The 14,152-nt window shown below is 42.3% G+C and overlaps 1 protein-coding gene across 2 annotated transcripts; it reads right to left on the bottom strand.

Moving 5' to 3' along the window:
- Nucleotides 1-2,735: 2,735 nt before the first annotated feature.
- SELENOK (selenoprotein K) lies at nt 2,736-9,941 on the bottom strand. Of its 2 annotated transcripts, XR_004677775.1 has the most exons (5): nt 9,834-9,940; nt 5,672-5,762; nt 4,109-4,192; nt 3,437-3,523; nt 2,736-3,179 (listed from the first exon to the last, which is right to left on the bottom strand). XR_004677775.1 is itself a non-coding variant. In XM_034996914.1 (4 exons), exons 1-4 carry the CDS (start codon nt 9,850-9,852, stop codon nt 3,433-3,435), a joined length of 285 nt encoding a protein of 94 aa, XP_034852805.1. In that variant the 5' UTR covers nt 9,853-9,941. The 2 variants fall into 2 exon arrangements, 1 of the variants encoding a protein (XP_034852805.1); XM_034996914.1 differs by lacking the exon at nt 2,736-3,179 and having other exon boundaries at nt 3,433-3,523; nt 9,834-9,941.
- Nucleotides 9,942-14,152: the final 4,211 nt, after the last annotated feature.

Below are 14,152 nucleotides of genomic sequence, written 5' to 3'. Positions count from 1 at the left end.
CGGAGGAGGAGGACGCGGTGGGGTGGGGCGTGGATGGGTGGGTGTTGCTGTGGTTGGTCCTGGCGGTACCGTGCCCACAGCGGACTTGTTTTTATTTTGAGCGCTCACCAAGGAGCCGCTGGTACCCGGCATCGCGCTTCGCTCACCCCTGCCTCTAACTGGCTTCCCAGACCCCACACATACTCCTAGTCCTCATACTGCGCTGGTTATGCTCAGTCCAGCCTCTGATGATAAGGTGTTCTTGAGTTAGGGCGCCTCACTCCACACCCCTTGGATGACTTTATCTACTTTCGTGGCTTTACATGTGAAGGTAACTCCCAAATACGTGATTCCAGTCTGGAAGTCTCCTTGAGATCCAGACTGATAACCAGTTGCCTATTTGGTATCCCCATATGGATGTCCACAAGGCATTGCAAACTTAAATGAGCCCAAACTGGAACTCTTGATCCGCACCGCGCCCCCCCCCCCCGCCCCCCCGGCCAAAAAACCCCCTACTGCCACTTTCACCAATTCAGTAAATACCAGGTTGATTCTTCAGTTGTCCAGTTGATCAGCAAATCTGGTAGTCGCTAAAATACATCTTGAAAGAACCCACTTCTCCACTCCTACTGCTACTACTTAGCCCAAACTCGTATCATCTCACGTGGGCTGTAACAGCCTTATAGCCCAAGCCCCTGCTTGGTCTTTCTTGTCTTCAGTCTGTTCTTAATTCGGTTGCCCAAGTGTCAAGTTTTAAAGTATGTAGTTAAGTCAGTACTACAGACCCAGCACTCATTTAATACCACCAATGTGTTATCTCAAAAATTAAACCCATGCTTTGTTTCCCCTTGCTCATGGAACAGAATCTAAACTAACCACAGCCTAGAAAGCCATTCTTAATCCAGTCCTTGCTACATCTCTAAATTCACCTCATCTCTCTCCGGTTGGCATTTCCAGCTACACTTACTTTCTTCCAGCTTCTCGGACATGCCAAGCCCTTCCCATCATTGAGCCATCACTCATGTTGTCCCCTTTGCCTTGGGTGCTCTTCCCTCAGCTGGCTTTCTCGGCCTGTCTCAACTCAAATGTTACCTCAGAGAAGCCTCCCTGTTATCTTATTTCCTTTGAAGCAGGAATTAAGTCTGTATTTAACTTGCCTGCTGTTTCCTACACTAGAAAGTAAGCTCCATGAAGAGGAACTTTGTCTTATTGGCCACTGTTATCTTCAGCACATAGTAGGCGCCCAATAATTACTTGTGGATTAAATACTGCTGAATGGGGGCGCCTGGGTGGCTCAGTCGTTAAGTGTCTGCCTTCGGCTCAGGTCATGATCCCAAGGGTCCTGGGATCAAGCCCCGCATCGGGCTCCCTGCTCCGCGGGGAGCCTGCTTCTCCCTCTCCCACTGCCCCTGCTTGTGTTCCCGCTCTCGCTGTGTCTCTCTGTCAAAATAAATAAATAAAATCTTTAAAAAAAAAAATACTGCTGAATGAAGAATCCCTTAAGTAGGAATTTAATCCCCACTTCACAGATGAGTACACTGGGATAGAATGACATAACTTACTCAGGAGCATAAGCTATTGAGAGCAAAGAGAAGACTTGAACACAAGCTACTCAAGAGGCTACATTTCTGCCCTACAGCGGTCTACCTCATGCTCAGAGTGAGAGAGCTAAATATCGGAGGAAGTCAGGACTATAGAATAGCCCTAAAGAGTCCTGCAGGGGAGTTAGGTGGAGGGGCAGGGGGGCGGGGACCATGAATCACACACACAGAGAAGCCATCATGTCCCGAGACTGCCCAGGTCTCCTCTCCACTTATGTGATTTGACAGAATGACTCTGCCATTCACTAGCCATACAATCACAAAACTGTGTGAGCACTTGCATGTTACCTGTATAATGCAAACATCATCTACCTACTGTAGTGTGTCAGAATTAATATGTAAAACATAAAATATCTGACAGACTTGAGTGGTCAGTAAACTGTCTCTATTATCCTTAACCTGAAAATTGTCTTATAATTGCCCCTTATGTTTGAAGATCAGTATGTCACTACATCTCCATTTCCTGGCAAATAGGGCAACCCTAATAAATACTTCCAAATACTTGAACAAATGCTTCCAAATAAATATAAAAATGCTTTTACCAAGGGCGCCTGGGTGGCTCAGTTGGTTAAGCATCTGCCTTTGGCTCAAGTCATGATCCCAGGGTCCTGGGGCCGAGCCTCGCGTTAGGCTCCCTGCTCAGTGGGGAGTCTGCTTCTTCCTCTGCACACCCCACCCCCCGCTTGTGTGCTCACTCTCAAAATCTTAAAAAAAAAAATGCCTTTACCTGAAACACTTTGGTTCAAAGACTGTTCAACACAAAGCAGAATTATCTGTATTATTCATTTTTCCAAGGTATTTCAGTGCCTATTACATGTAGACACTGTTCAAAGCATTGGGGTAAAAAAGACAAAATCCCTAACCTCACTGAGCTTCCATTCTAGTTTAAGAATATGAGAGTTACCAGCGTTCATGGGGGTGAAAGCCAACACGCAGTATCTTAAGCAATGATTTAGAATTCAAATTTGTCAATATAACACAGAAGTCTATGATTTTAAAGACCACCTAGCCAATCTTCATTTTGTAGCTCAGGTTTGCTGGTTATGGCTTTATAATTACCCTGATAATTATATCTGGTAGCAAATCTGATACTCTGTATTGAAGATTCATAGGACAAATATGTTTCAAGATAAAATTGTATGCATACTACTGGAATAAATACAATGTGATTTATTTATAAATGAGAACAAATTAACAATGAAAACTATTTCAGAAGTTAAAAAGGTGACACTAATTGTACTGAATACACAACCTTTTATTTTTCTTCAAATTTGGAGTTTTTTAATCATACAAAGATGAGAAGTCAAGTTTTGTAACCTAAAAATATTTACTTATTAAAACTATATTAATACTTTCACAAACTATACAAAATGATGAGACAAACATGTACATTTATAGAACTGCATGTCAGTCATGCCAGATCCCTGGGGAGGGAATTCCCAGCACGACCTCATTTGTCTGTGAGGACACAGAGCAATCCTTGTTCAGGCATACACATTCAATTCCTTGTCCAGAATGGTCAGTGCTCTACTTCTTGATGGTTTCCCTCAGTTATGAATGTGCATGTCCAGTTGTCTGCTTCCTAGAGCAGACATTTACCTAAAAGAAAGTGTTATAACAATCAGTTACTAGTTATTAATTTGGATCTGCACCAAAAAAATCCAACAATTTTTTTTTAAAACGTTTTTTCAAAAGACACTTTGACAAATTTTTCAAGGGTTAAGATATATTTTTCCAAATAAGATGTCTGAATAATAACAAAGTATTGGGTAACTTCTATTTTCCTGAAGAAAACTTCTCTAAGAAGATATTTTCAAAATGTAATCTCTGCAGAGTAATTTCAGATTTTAAGTTACCTTCCTCATCCACCAGCCATTGGAGGAGGACTAGGGCCACGTAGATGATTAATTCGACCCATTCTTCTGGGAGGGTTGCCTGGTGGCCTAATAAAAGAAAAATTTAATTTCTACTGTTTAGTAGACATCAAGTGGTTCCTTTATAACACTCAAACAGACCCCTTTCTTTATTTAAAATAGGAACTAACCAATTAGATCAGTAGTTGAGAAAATTCAAATAGTTACAGGGACCAGACACTTAATGCACATGAGAAAAGTGAGTTAAGCAAGAAATTGTGATGACCTAACAGTACTTTCTGTAAATAAACGCCAACTGAAACCCAGCTCCATGGAAATATAAGTCCAACCCCGTGCTGCTTCATCTTCTCTGATTTTCCTTAGCGGTGGAAATCCAGATTCTAAAGTGAAATCTCTAGATTTAATGGTGGTCATCAGTTTTCATCCTCTAATTTAGACTTTTCCCATAGGATATTTGATATACATTTTAGCTTTGTCAAACTGACTCTATCAAATCAGAGGCAACTTGACTTAATTTATAGTAAAGCATTAATTTTGTGAAATAGAATTTAAAACTTATATTTCCATGAGCCTATATCTATCCATCTATAATATTTAACTTAATTAAAATTACGGAGTGGTAAAAATATCTATTATCAATTTAAAAAGCTCTACCCTCTTCCATCATCATATCTGGAATCAGAGGAGTTTCCATATCCTCTTCTCTTTTTCACATCTTGCTGAAGCAGAGTCTTGAAACTGAAACAAGGGGCAGAAAACAAAAATACCGCTTTCAACATTATAAAATGTATCTCCATAGTTTCAGTTATGTCTGTTAACAGATGACTAAACCAACTTAGTTCCAACCCCACATTTCTCGAAGCCAGCTGGACAACACCATATAGCACATGTCTACACAGGTGCTATGTTCTGGGCCAAAGCCACCATTCCTTGTCTTTCTTACATGCTAATGGGTCTCCTTGACAGAGTCAAGGAGTGACTCTGAAACCGGAGCCATCCCCACCTTCCTTCCTCCACTCAGCTATCAGGCCTCAGAGTCTGTTTTTACAGCATTGCACATTCATTTCCCCCACATTTCCCATGCCAACAGACTACCTAATGCTACTTTGCTGACGGAGGAGACTAAGGTGGTGTGCCAGAGGCACAGGGCTTCTGGGAATCCATCTGAATGGAATTTTCTTTACTTGTGGACGGGGAAGAATTTAAGTTAAAACAATATTTTAAAAAAACAATAGGGAGTAGGTGAAATGTGAGACTTTAAGGAAGTTTTGCACTGGGTAACTTAAGGCCCCTCTGTCCCATTGTATCTTTCTACAGAACCATCTCTTCCATTTTCCCCCCCCTTCTATTCATGCTACATGCAGTCATCAGATTAATCTTTTTAAATCACAGCGACAATCCAATTAAGTATAAAGATCACAGTCTGCTACTCAAACTTCTCTGTCATCTTTCCTGTGTTTCTTCCACCTGGAGTAACTTCCTCTGATGTCCACCTCCCACAATCATGCCCAGCCCAACACCCACTGTAGTATGAATTAAAGTCAATGAAGTAAGGGGCAGTCTTCCACATCTCTGCATCCCTGCAGTTCTCTGCCATGTGACATTCAAATATAAATAAATAAATAAATATATATATATATTCAAACTTAGCATGAGTAAGACTTGTTGGTAGTTGATGAACAATTTTCACAAAACAGCATGGGAAAGACCAAAAAATGCATTTAGCTAAGAATTGCTTGAAATTATGGTAAAGTTTAAATTTTTGTCTCCTGTGTTAATTCTAACAATTTAAAAAACAAATTTACTACTTGGGATATTTTTTATCAAGGTCTAACTCCCTTGTTGGTTTATTGTATAATATGGAGTAAAAGCTGCACACACTACTGCTGAAACAGCAGAGAGAAAGTGAGGCACTGTCATTTGGCATTAGAATAGGGAGGCCTGGTCCCATAGACGCAGATTGAAATGGTTACCACCAAGGCTAAGCCACAGTCAAGCTACTTAACTATCATATTCATACTTGCCAGATGTTTGGGGCAGCTTTACCCACCACAAAAGTCTTAATTTCACTTAGCAAAAGCTAATAATTAAAATATATACATTATAATTAAAAACTTTCAGAAAGGCTCAGCTTGTTTAAGAACCTCAACATAATGTACCTAATGTACTTCTGTTAACTTAAATATCAGGGCTAGTAAGAGCACTGTTAACACTTACAACAAAACCACAAACTCTGCTATTCCCCAGAAGAAATCTGTTATCAAAGATAATCTCCATGGGGACTGGCTCCGGCTGTCCAATACTTGTCCTAAAGACAAGAAAAAAGAAACTTCAGTTAGTACTACAAATCCTTGACACAACATGTATTACAATTAGTTGCTTAGGGAACAATAAAACTCAATTTTCAACTTGTTCACTCTTCCAGATGGCCAACACAAGGAAAGGTTTGTTATGTGTTCATCCTTCTAAAGAAGCGTTCAGGGAAGTAAAGCTCTATGAGCTAGGGGTCATTCTTTTAACACGTCAAATGTTTTCCTATGTTCCTAATTTTGGTGAGTGACAATTCAGGTATTTTTTTCTCTTTTTAAATTGTGGCAAAATATAAATTAAAAAATTCCCATTTTTAACCATTTTTAAGTGTACAGTTCTATGGCATTAAGTACATTCACATTGTTGTACAACCATCACCATCTTCCATCTCCAGAACTTTTTAAATCTTCCCCCAGCTGAAACTCTGTACCCATTTAACACAAACTCCCCTTTTCTCCCTTCCCCTACTTCTGGCAACCACCCTTTTACTTTCTGTCTCTATGAATTTGACTGCTCGGGGCGCCTGGGTGGCTCAGTCGTTAAGCATCTGCCTTTGGCTCAGGTCATGATCCCAGGGTCCTGGGATCGAGTCCCACATCGGGCTCCCTGCTCGGCAGGAAGCCTGCTTCTCCCTCTCCCACTCCCCCTGCTTGTGTTCCCCTCTCTCACTGTGTCTCTCTCTGTCAAATAAATAAAAAATCTTTAAAAAAAAAAAAAATTTGACTGCTCTAGGAACCTCATATGAGGACTCAGACAGTATTCTTACTTTGATGACAGGCTTATGTCTTCAAGTCTCATCCATGTTGTAGATGTGTCAAACTTCCTTCTTTTTAAGGCTAATATTCCATCATATGTATAGGCCACATTTTGTTTATGCATACATCTGTTGATGGACATTAGGTTGCTTCGACCCACTGGCTATTGTGACAATTCTGCTATGAATGCCGGTGCATGAATCTCTGTTTATTCCAGTATTTTGAAGAAACAAATGGAATGAGTGAATATAGAAGAATATTCACACCACTTCCACTTTCCTAAATGTGAAAATATTTCTTTTCACTTGCGAAGTCTCTTTCCTGTATAAAAAAAGTTGTTTATACACACTCTTACAAATCTTTACAGTTATGTTAAAATTTCCATAAATCAAAGAGTCTGGGTGTTCTAAGTACTGAAGAGAATTTGCCTTGTTCATTAAAATAACCACTATTTTTCTGTAATTCCACTGTAATGGGATGCTGTTGATTCTAATTATGGATTCCAGGTTTGTTTTTTTTTTTTTTTAAGGTTTATTTATTTGAGAGGGAGAGAGAGAGAAAGAGAGGACATGCACACACTAGCGGGTGAAAGGGCAGAGGGACAGAGGAACAAGCAGACTCCCCACTGAGCAGGGAGCCAGACACTGGGCTCAATCCCAGGACCCTGGGGGATCATGACCTGAGTTGCAAAATCAAGAGTCGCACATCTAACCAACTGAGCCACCCAGGTGCCCGTATGGACTCCAGTTTTGTCTTAAACACAAATGAGGATCTATTTTTCAAACCACTTTAAATAATGGAGCTACAACATGAAAAGTTAGTGCTCTAGTTTTAGCCTTGAGAATTAAAAGGTCAGAATATTTTGGGAGAAGAGCTGTCAACCACCTCTCCTCTCCATTTTCTCAAGGGCTTCACCACACTCACCTCCACCCCCTCAGTCAGGGTCTACAATTCCTCTTTCTTTGTCTGCCTTACTTTCAAGGATCCACTTGGACCTGAGCTCTCAATGGAGCTATTGACAAAAAAGGGATACACTTCAAGACAGAGCATGGGTGACGTGCTTGGTTCTGCCTCTTACTAGCTCTGCTTCATTGGCTGATGTGATATTTTCCTGCTCTGAGAAAAAGTTTTGCAAGGCTAGTCATCATTTAGGATTGCTGAAGAAAAACTCTTGTGACAGTAACAGAAATGTTTCCTCACTGTGAAGTGCTGATAAATTCAAACCTTCCAAAAGACATTTAACTAGAACACATCAATTCCTTCTTTGGGACTCTAAAGAACCCTTTGTATGCACTTGCATTGTTCTATCTTGCTTTTAGCACTTTTCCCTCCTAGTTTCCAAAGGCAGAAACCTCCCCTCCCAATATCCGCAGAGGGAAATAAGTTGCTTGGATGTAACTGGCATTTCTCAACTATAAAAGGGAGATAAAAGGCCTTAATAGGACCTTTATTTATGTGGATCCACTATTAAGGGACAGGTGAGGCTAGGTAGGGGAGGGATAGGTAGTGGGCTATGGGATCAGGCTCACAAAAATCACAAAAATATGGAGGTAAATATGGAGGTGTAAGGAAACCAGAGATAAGGGAACAAACCAGACCACCCTGCCCTAGGTGTCAGAGGTGGGGTCTTGTTATGACAGCTACTTGTGACCAACAAAGAATTACGGACCCTAAAAAGGAAGTAAGCCATTGAAGGTGTTATTACTAGTACTTACTCAGTGGTGCTATCAATAGAGATGTTAAAAGGATTTAAGTTCCCTGGTTAGTTTTCTATAAAAGACCAACCCTAAAGGCCCTCAAGTGGCAACCCTGTCGGAACCCCTCTCACTCCTGAGAGCTTTTTCTTATCCTCACTTAATAAAACTCCCATCGCTTTACTCACTCTCTTGTCCTCGAGATTCATTTTTCGACTCGGTGAGGCAAGAACCTCACTCTCGCACTTCACTATGACAATGCATACACACGAAGACATACTACAAAGAATTACTCAATAACGCATAAATAGAAGCTGCCAGCCTTTAGCCACAAAGGATATAACAAAGTCTGCAAGTGCCCCAAACACGATGAAACTCTGATGCTTTTGTGCAGGGTCCATCAACCTACTGGTTTCATTTTTAATTGGGCGAGGAGGAGAGGAGCCATTTTGAAGTGCAGAGAAATGCAAAGTGCACTCGGCCAGAAGACTTCTCACTCATCGCCTTAATCCTCTCTGATGACAGATGACTCAAATAGAACAAGGACCTAGCTCCAGCGATCCCGCTTGTTAAGACTGCACCACGGCACTGATTTCACCTGAGTCAAACAGGTGGGCAGACAGTTTTGGCATTGGTCTGACCCAGTCACACTGTGTCCTTCCTTTCCAGACACTTTTTAAAATTAAAATTTATTTTGGAGAGAAAGAGAGAGCGAGAGATCAAGCGCAGGGGGTAGGGGCAAAGGGAGCGAGAATTCCAAGCCGACTCCCCGATGAGCGCGGAGCCCCAGGCGGGGCAGATCCCACCACCCCCAGATCATGACCTGAGCCAAACCAAGTGTCCGATGACGCTCAACCGACTGAGCCACCCAGGTGCCACCAGACACTTTCTTTGTAGAGTCACTGTATTAAGTCACTCTCAGATTCTCTACTCTGGGAATAGTTACCTTGTTCCTACAGGGGGCGGTGCTTCTTCCTGTGCCCCTTGGAATTAGGGCAAAAAAAATTTACGTGTATGACTAGCTACCAACTCCTGGGGGCGGGGGAGGGGGAAGGGAAGCCGACCCTATTTATTTACTTCTCCTCATACATTTTAGAGAAAGACCGTCTAGTAGATAACAGCAAGGACGCTGACAACAGTCACCTCTGCTCGAAACCCGACTGAACCATTAACTACCTTAGTGCTGCTAGGCAACCTACTGGACCTACTGCGCTTCAGCATCTCCGCCCCTAAAACGGGACAGCAAAACAACTACCCGAATAGGGCTGCTGTAGAGACTGAACAGCTGATCGCGAAAAAGTTAAAACAGCGCCTCACACACGGGCGCTACGCAGACGGTGTTAACCCTGTTGTCCTCACTAGCTAAGGACGCGGGCGTCCGAGAGCAAAGACCACGATGGCGACACCCACAGTCAGAAGGTGGGCGAGGGCGCCAGGCAGCCGGCACCGTCGTCACCACCGGGACCTAGGCCCCCGCCTGCGGGCTCAGGGACGCTCGGCTGACGCGGCGCAGGGCCGAGAGACTTCGAGAAGGCCGCGCCGGGCCGGCGGGCGAGGATGGAAGAAACCCGGGTCCGGCTTCCCGGACCAGCGGCCGCCCCCGAAGACCCTACAACTCACCATTCGAGATGTAAACCATCTTCACCCCTTGTTCCCGTCTTCCGGAGCGACTGAGGGGCTTGGCCCCTCTCGGCCTCGGTATCTCCCTCTGCGCCCCGCCCTTGAACGTCACAGCCCACAGTTAGACCAACCGGCGACGGAAGAAGGAGGTGGACGGAACCCATTGGCTGCTGGGAGGGACACGCACACGACTGCCGTTTTTTTTGCGTCGTCACGCTGGCGACTTCCGGTAGAGCGAAGGCTGCCGGGCAGGTGACCGGAAGTGATGTTTGGGATTTAACCCATAATCGCGCGCCTTTCTGACTCTTGGAGTTGAGCGTTGAAGAGTTCGTGTCCACCGCCCGGTGAAGAGAAATTGTTTTCTAGTTGCTTGATGGGCCCAGGGTCGGGAAGGCGAAACTCTACATGTACAATGGCTTGAAGAAGTGCTGGCAGGAGGAAGTTCCTGAGAATATTCCAGAAGTGTTGATACTTGAGGGTGTGGAGGGCAGTGCCTTGCGGCTGAGGCGGTAACCAAACCCCACGGAGCTTTATTGTCCTGTTTTTGGAATATACAGACAGGCACCCACTAGATGTGTTCATCCTTTATAAAACCAGTGTTTCTGCTCTTGGTTCACCAGAAGCGAATGGAATGGTTAGCCCTTGTGAGGCAACCGTGAAAAATAAATCTGTAGCGCGAAACCGTTCTGTTACTGTTTCTTATTGATGGCCACGTGGCAATCTCCTTCCTGTCTCAAGGCTTTAGTACGTGGCTGTCCCACGCGAAGTGCTAATGGCTGTGACCCCCCCCCCCCGCCAAGTCCCGAGTGCTCAAGCAGCGTGTCAGCTCGAAAAGGTTACCTTTTCGAGATGATTATATTTTGCACTTAATAGTGTTGGTTAAGATTTTAAGAATGTCCTAGAACAAACTGTTTAATGTTGACTTTGGGGGGAGCATTTACCCCCCAAAAAAGTGTATAATAGGACAAGACAGCATCCTTTACTTCTTTTGAGATTTTTGCAGCACAATCATAGAGGATCATTTTTGCAAAAATATTGCAAAGGGTCATTAATTGTACCAAGGACCTTTTTTAACCTGGGCCGTGTCCCCATCATCTTACCTGCTCTACTCTCCTTGCCTTCTAACTGAAATTCCAGCTTCCACCTTTGTCAGGCTTAACCAGTTTTTCACACTGCAGTGATTTTTTTTTTTATATAGAAACCCTCTCATTCCCTTGTATATAACCTTTAAGACACTAAAATTTAGGGACTTCCTATTGCTCTTAGAATGAAATCCAGTTCATTCTCATGGTCTACAGGCTTATCACGACCTGTCCACTTCATTGTGCCTTTCACTGTACCTTCTGCCACAATCCCCACCCACATTGTGCTCTACCAACATTGTTCTTTTAGTTTCTGGAGCACCTCCTAGTCTTTCCTGCCTCCAAGACTCTGCACATACTTTTCTTCCACCTGGAGTACTCTTCCCCTGGTTCCCTTACATCACCTCCTTTTATCCTTTAGATCTCAGTTTAGGTGTCACCACTTCTGAGTACCTTTTCCTGGCCACTCATCTCCGTGATTATTTTCTCCATAGTGCTTGACAATGTGAGATTATTTTATTTATCCGGTAATTGATTTTTGTCTCTTTCAAGAAAATAGAAGATCTAAGAAGTCAGGAACCCCACCTGCCTTGTTGCCTTTTATATCTTAAGTTCTATCATAGCCCTTGGCAGATAGTAGGTACCCAGATATTTGTTGGTTGACCTGGGGGTGGGGAGGGGTGGGGGGATATCTTTCTAAAAGGTCCCTAAAATTTTCACCAGTCAACAAAGGAGGATGGGAGCTAACATTGGGATCTCTTGAGTACCAGACTCTGCTAAGTTATCTCTTCTTTTCCATTTCCCTGTCTTGATCATTTCTTCCTGAGATTTAATGCAGTGATTTCCTGATGAACTACCTTTAGCTTGTCCCACTCCATTTTATGGTGTACTTAACTGCCAGTTTAATCCAATTTTGCCTCCTTCCTGCTCACAACCTTCACTTTCTCCCACTCCTGCCACCTAACAAATAATGCCCAGCCTCCCTGGTCTAGCACTGATTCCCTGATATATCTCCTGTTTATCTCCCTGACTTCTAATTTCCTGACAGACCCCTTGCTTTCCTGCCTGTTGTTTCTGCTCATGTGTTTCTTCTTGACGGAAATTTTCTGCGCTTCATAAAATCTAATCCATCCTTCAAAGCGAGGCATGTTCCTATCAAATGGAGTAATGAATGTGAAGGGACTTTGCAAATTGAAAAAAAATGTGTAATTAGTAGCAAGGTGGGTGGGGGACAAAGATAACATTTCCTCTAGTTCCCTAACCTTCAATGTCTAGAACTGCATGTTAACTACTAGCCACAGGTGGCTGTTGAGCAGCTGAAATGTGGTTAGGCTGAATTCATATGTGCTGTGCATACAAAATACACAGTAGGTTAGAAGGACTTAAAATGAAAAAAATGTGAAGTATCTCAATTTTTAAATATTGATTGCATGTTGAAATTACATCATTTTGGGATATTGGATTACATAAGATATTTTATTAAAAGTACTTTTACTTACTTCTTTTTGCTTCTTTAATGTGACTGCTAGAAAATTTAAAATTACATACTTGGCTTACATTTATGGTTCACATTACATTTCCATTGGATACTGCTGGTCTAGAATGAAGATATTGGCCTGGCACAGAAAAGACACTCAGTATATATTTGTTGAATGAATGAATGAATGAATGGTCTTAATACTGGATAACATTTTAGTATATGTGCTGCCAAAGTCAGCATCATAATGAATAATACTTACACAGGGTTTACTATGTGTCAGACGCTGTTCTATGCACTTTACACTTATTAGTTCATTTAATCCTTACAATAACAATAATGATAGCTAACATTTATATAGCACTTACCCTGTGCAAATGCAATGTTCTAAGTGCTTTTCATGGATTAATTCATTTAAACTTCAACCTTATCAAGTGGATTCTACTATTATTCCTATTTTATAGATGAGGAAACCGAGTCATAGATAGCTCAAGTGACTTGCCCAAGGTCACACAGCTAGTTAAGAAGCAAAGCAGAGGTTAAGACCAAGAGTGTGGCTCTATAGTTTGTGCTCTTGACTCCTGTACTATATTTTCTCTCCACTCAGTAACAGTTATTAAAACAATAGTACTCAGCATAGAAGGGGAGGTGGTTTCTGGAGATTGAATGTGTCTCAGTTTTCTCAAAGTTGCAAAATAGCTTCCCCTAGTTTTTCTTTTCTAGACATCCCAATGCATAAAATTTCCGTAAGCCTCAAAGTTAATCACTGCACCAATCCCTTGGCCGGAGGGATGGGCTATTGCAGAAGACAGCTACCTCAGGAGCTGGAGTCAATCCCACTGCTTTCTGCCCCTCCCACATGGTTTGGGAGTTGCAGAGGAGTACTGTTTACCACAAGGTAAGGAAGGGATACTGGGTTGCATTAAAACAATAAGATGCCCTCAATATTGCCTTTAGGGAACATGGAAAATACTTGGCATTTATAGTCATTATTAACCTTTTATGTGTTTGTTCCTTACAGTTATTGCCTTGCATTCTTTATTGCATTCAGGCTCAGGAATCTTAGCTCTTTAAGTGTCTCATTTTTTGACTGATCGTTAAAAGCATATTTTTAATATTTTTAGACTTGCATTCCCTAGTACAAAGAAGTATTGCTGTCTAAGCCTTATTTCTGGATCCTGAAAAATGGAGTAAAGAAATAGAAATGTACATTCTATTACTATGTTTACAAGCCTCAAAATAACATTGACTTTTATGTTTAGAAAAATTAGAGTATAGATATGTGTCCATTGATCTTAAGGAACATATGATTCATTATTCTTACTCACTAAATGGCTCAGAGCAGAGCATTTAATAATAGTACTTAGATCTGTTTCTGTTTTAATGTGATACCTGAGTGGGGCACCTGGGTAGCTCAGTCGGTTAAGCGTCTGCCTCTGGCTCAGGTCATGACCTGGGATTGAGCGCCCCGTGTTGGGCTCCCTGCTCAGCGCAGAGTCTGCTTCTCCCTCTGCTTCTACCCCTCCCCCACCCCCTGCTTGTGCACGCACGCTTGCTCGTGCACGCACGCACACTCTCTCTCAAATAAATCTTTAAAAAAAATAATGTGATACCTGAGCATGATATAAGAAATCAAAAGATACAAATGGATATTCCATGAAGAACACGTCTTCTTTCTTCCCATGTAACTCAGGATGCTAAACTTTGATCCTCTAGTTTAGTGAGGATGTTTTAAGCACTGGTTGGCAAATTCCTCTTGG

This window comes from Mirounga leonina, unplaced genomic scaffold (genome assembly GCF_011800145.1).
Source record: "Mirounga leonina isolate KUSES-001 unplaced genomic scaffold, KU_Mleo_1.0 Mir_94, whole genome shotgun sequence".
NCBI classification, from domain to species: Eukaryota; Metazoa; Chordata; class Mammalia; order Carnivora; family Phocidae; genus Mirounga; species Mirounga leonina.
The sequence above is the reverse complement of the archived record's forward strand: the minus strand, read 5'-3'. Positions and strand labels throughout refer to the sequence as shown.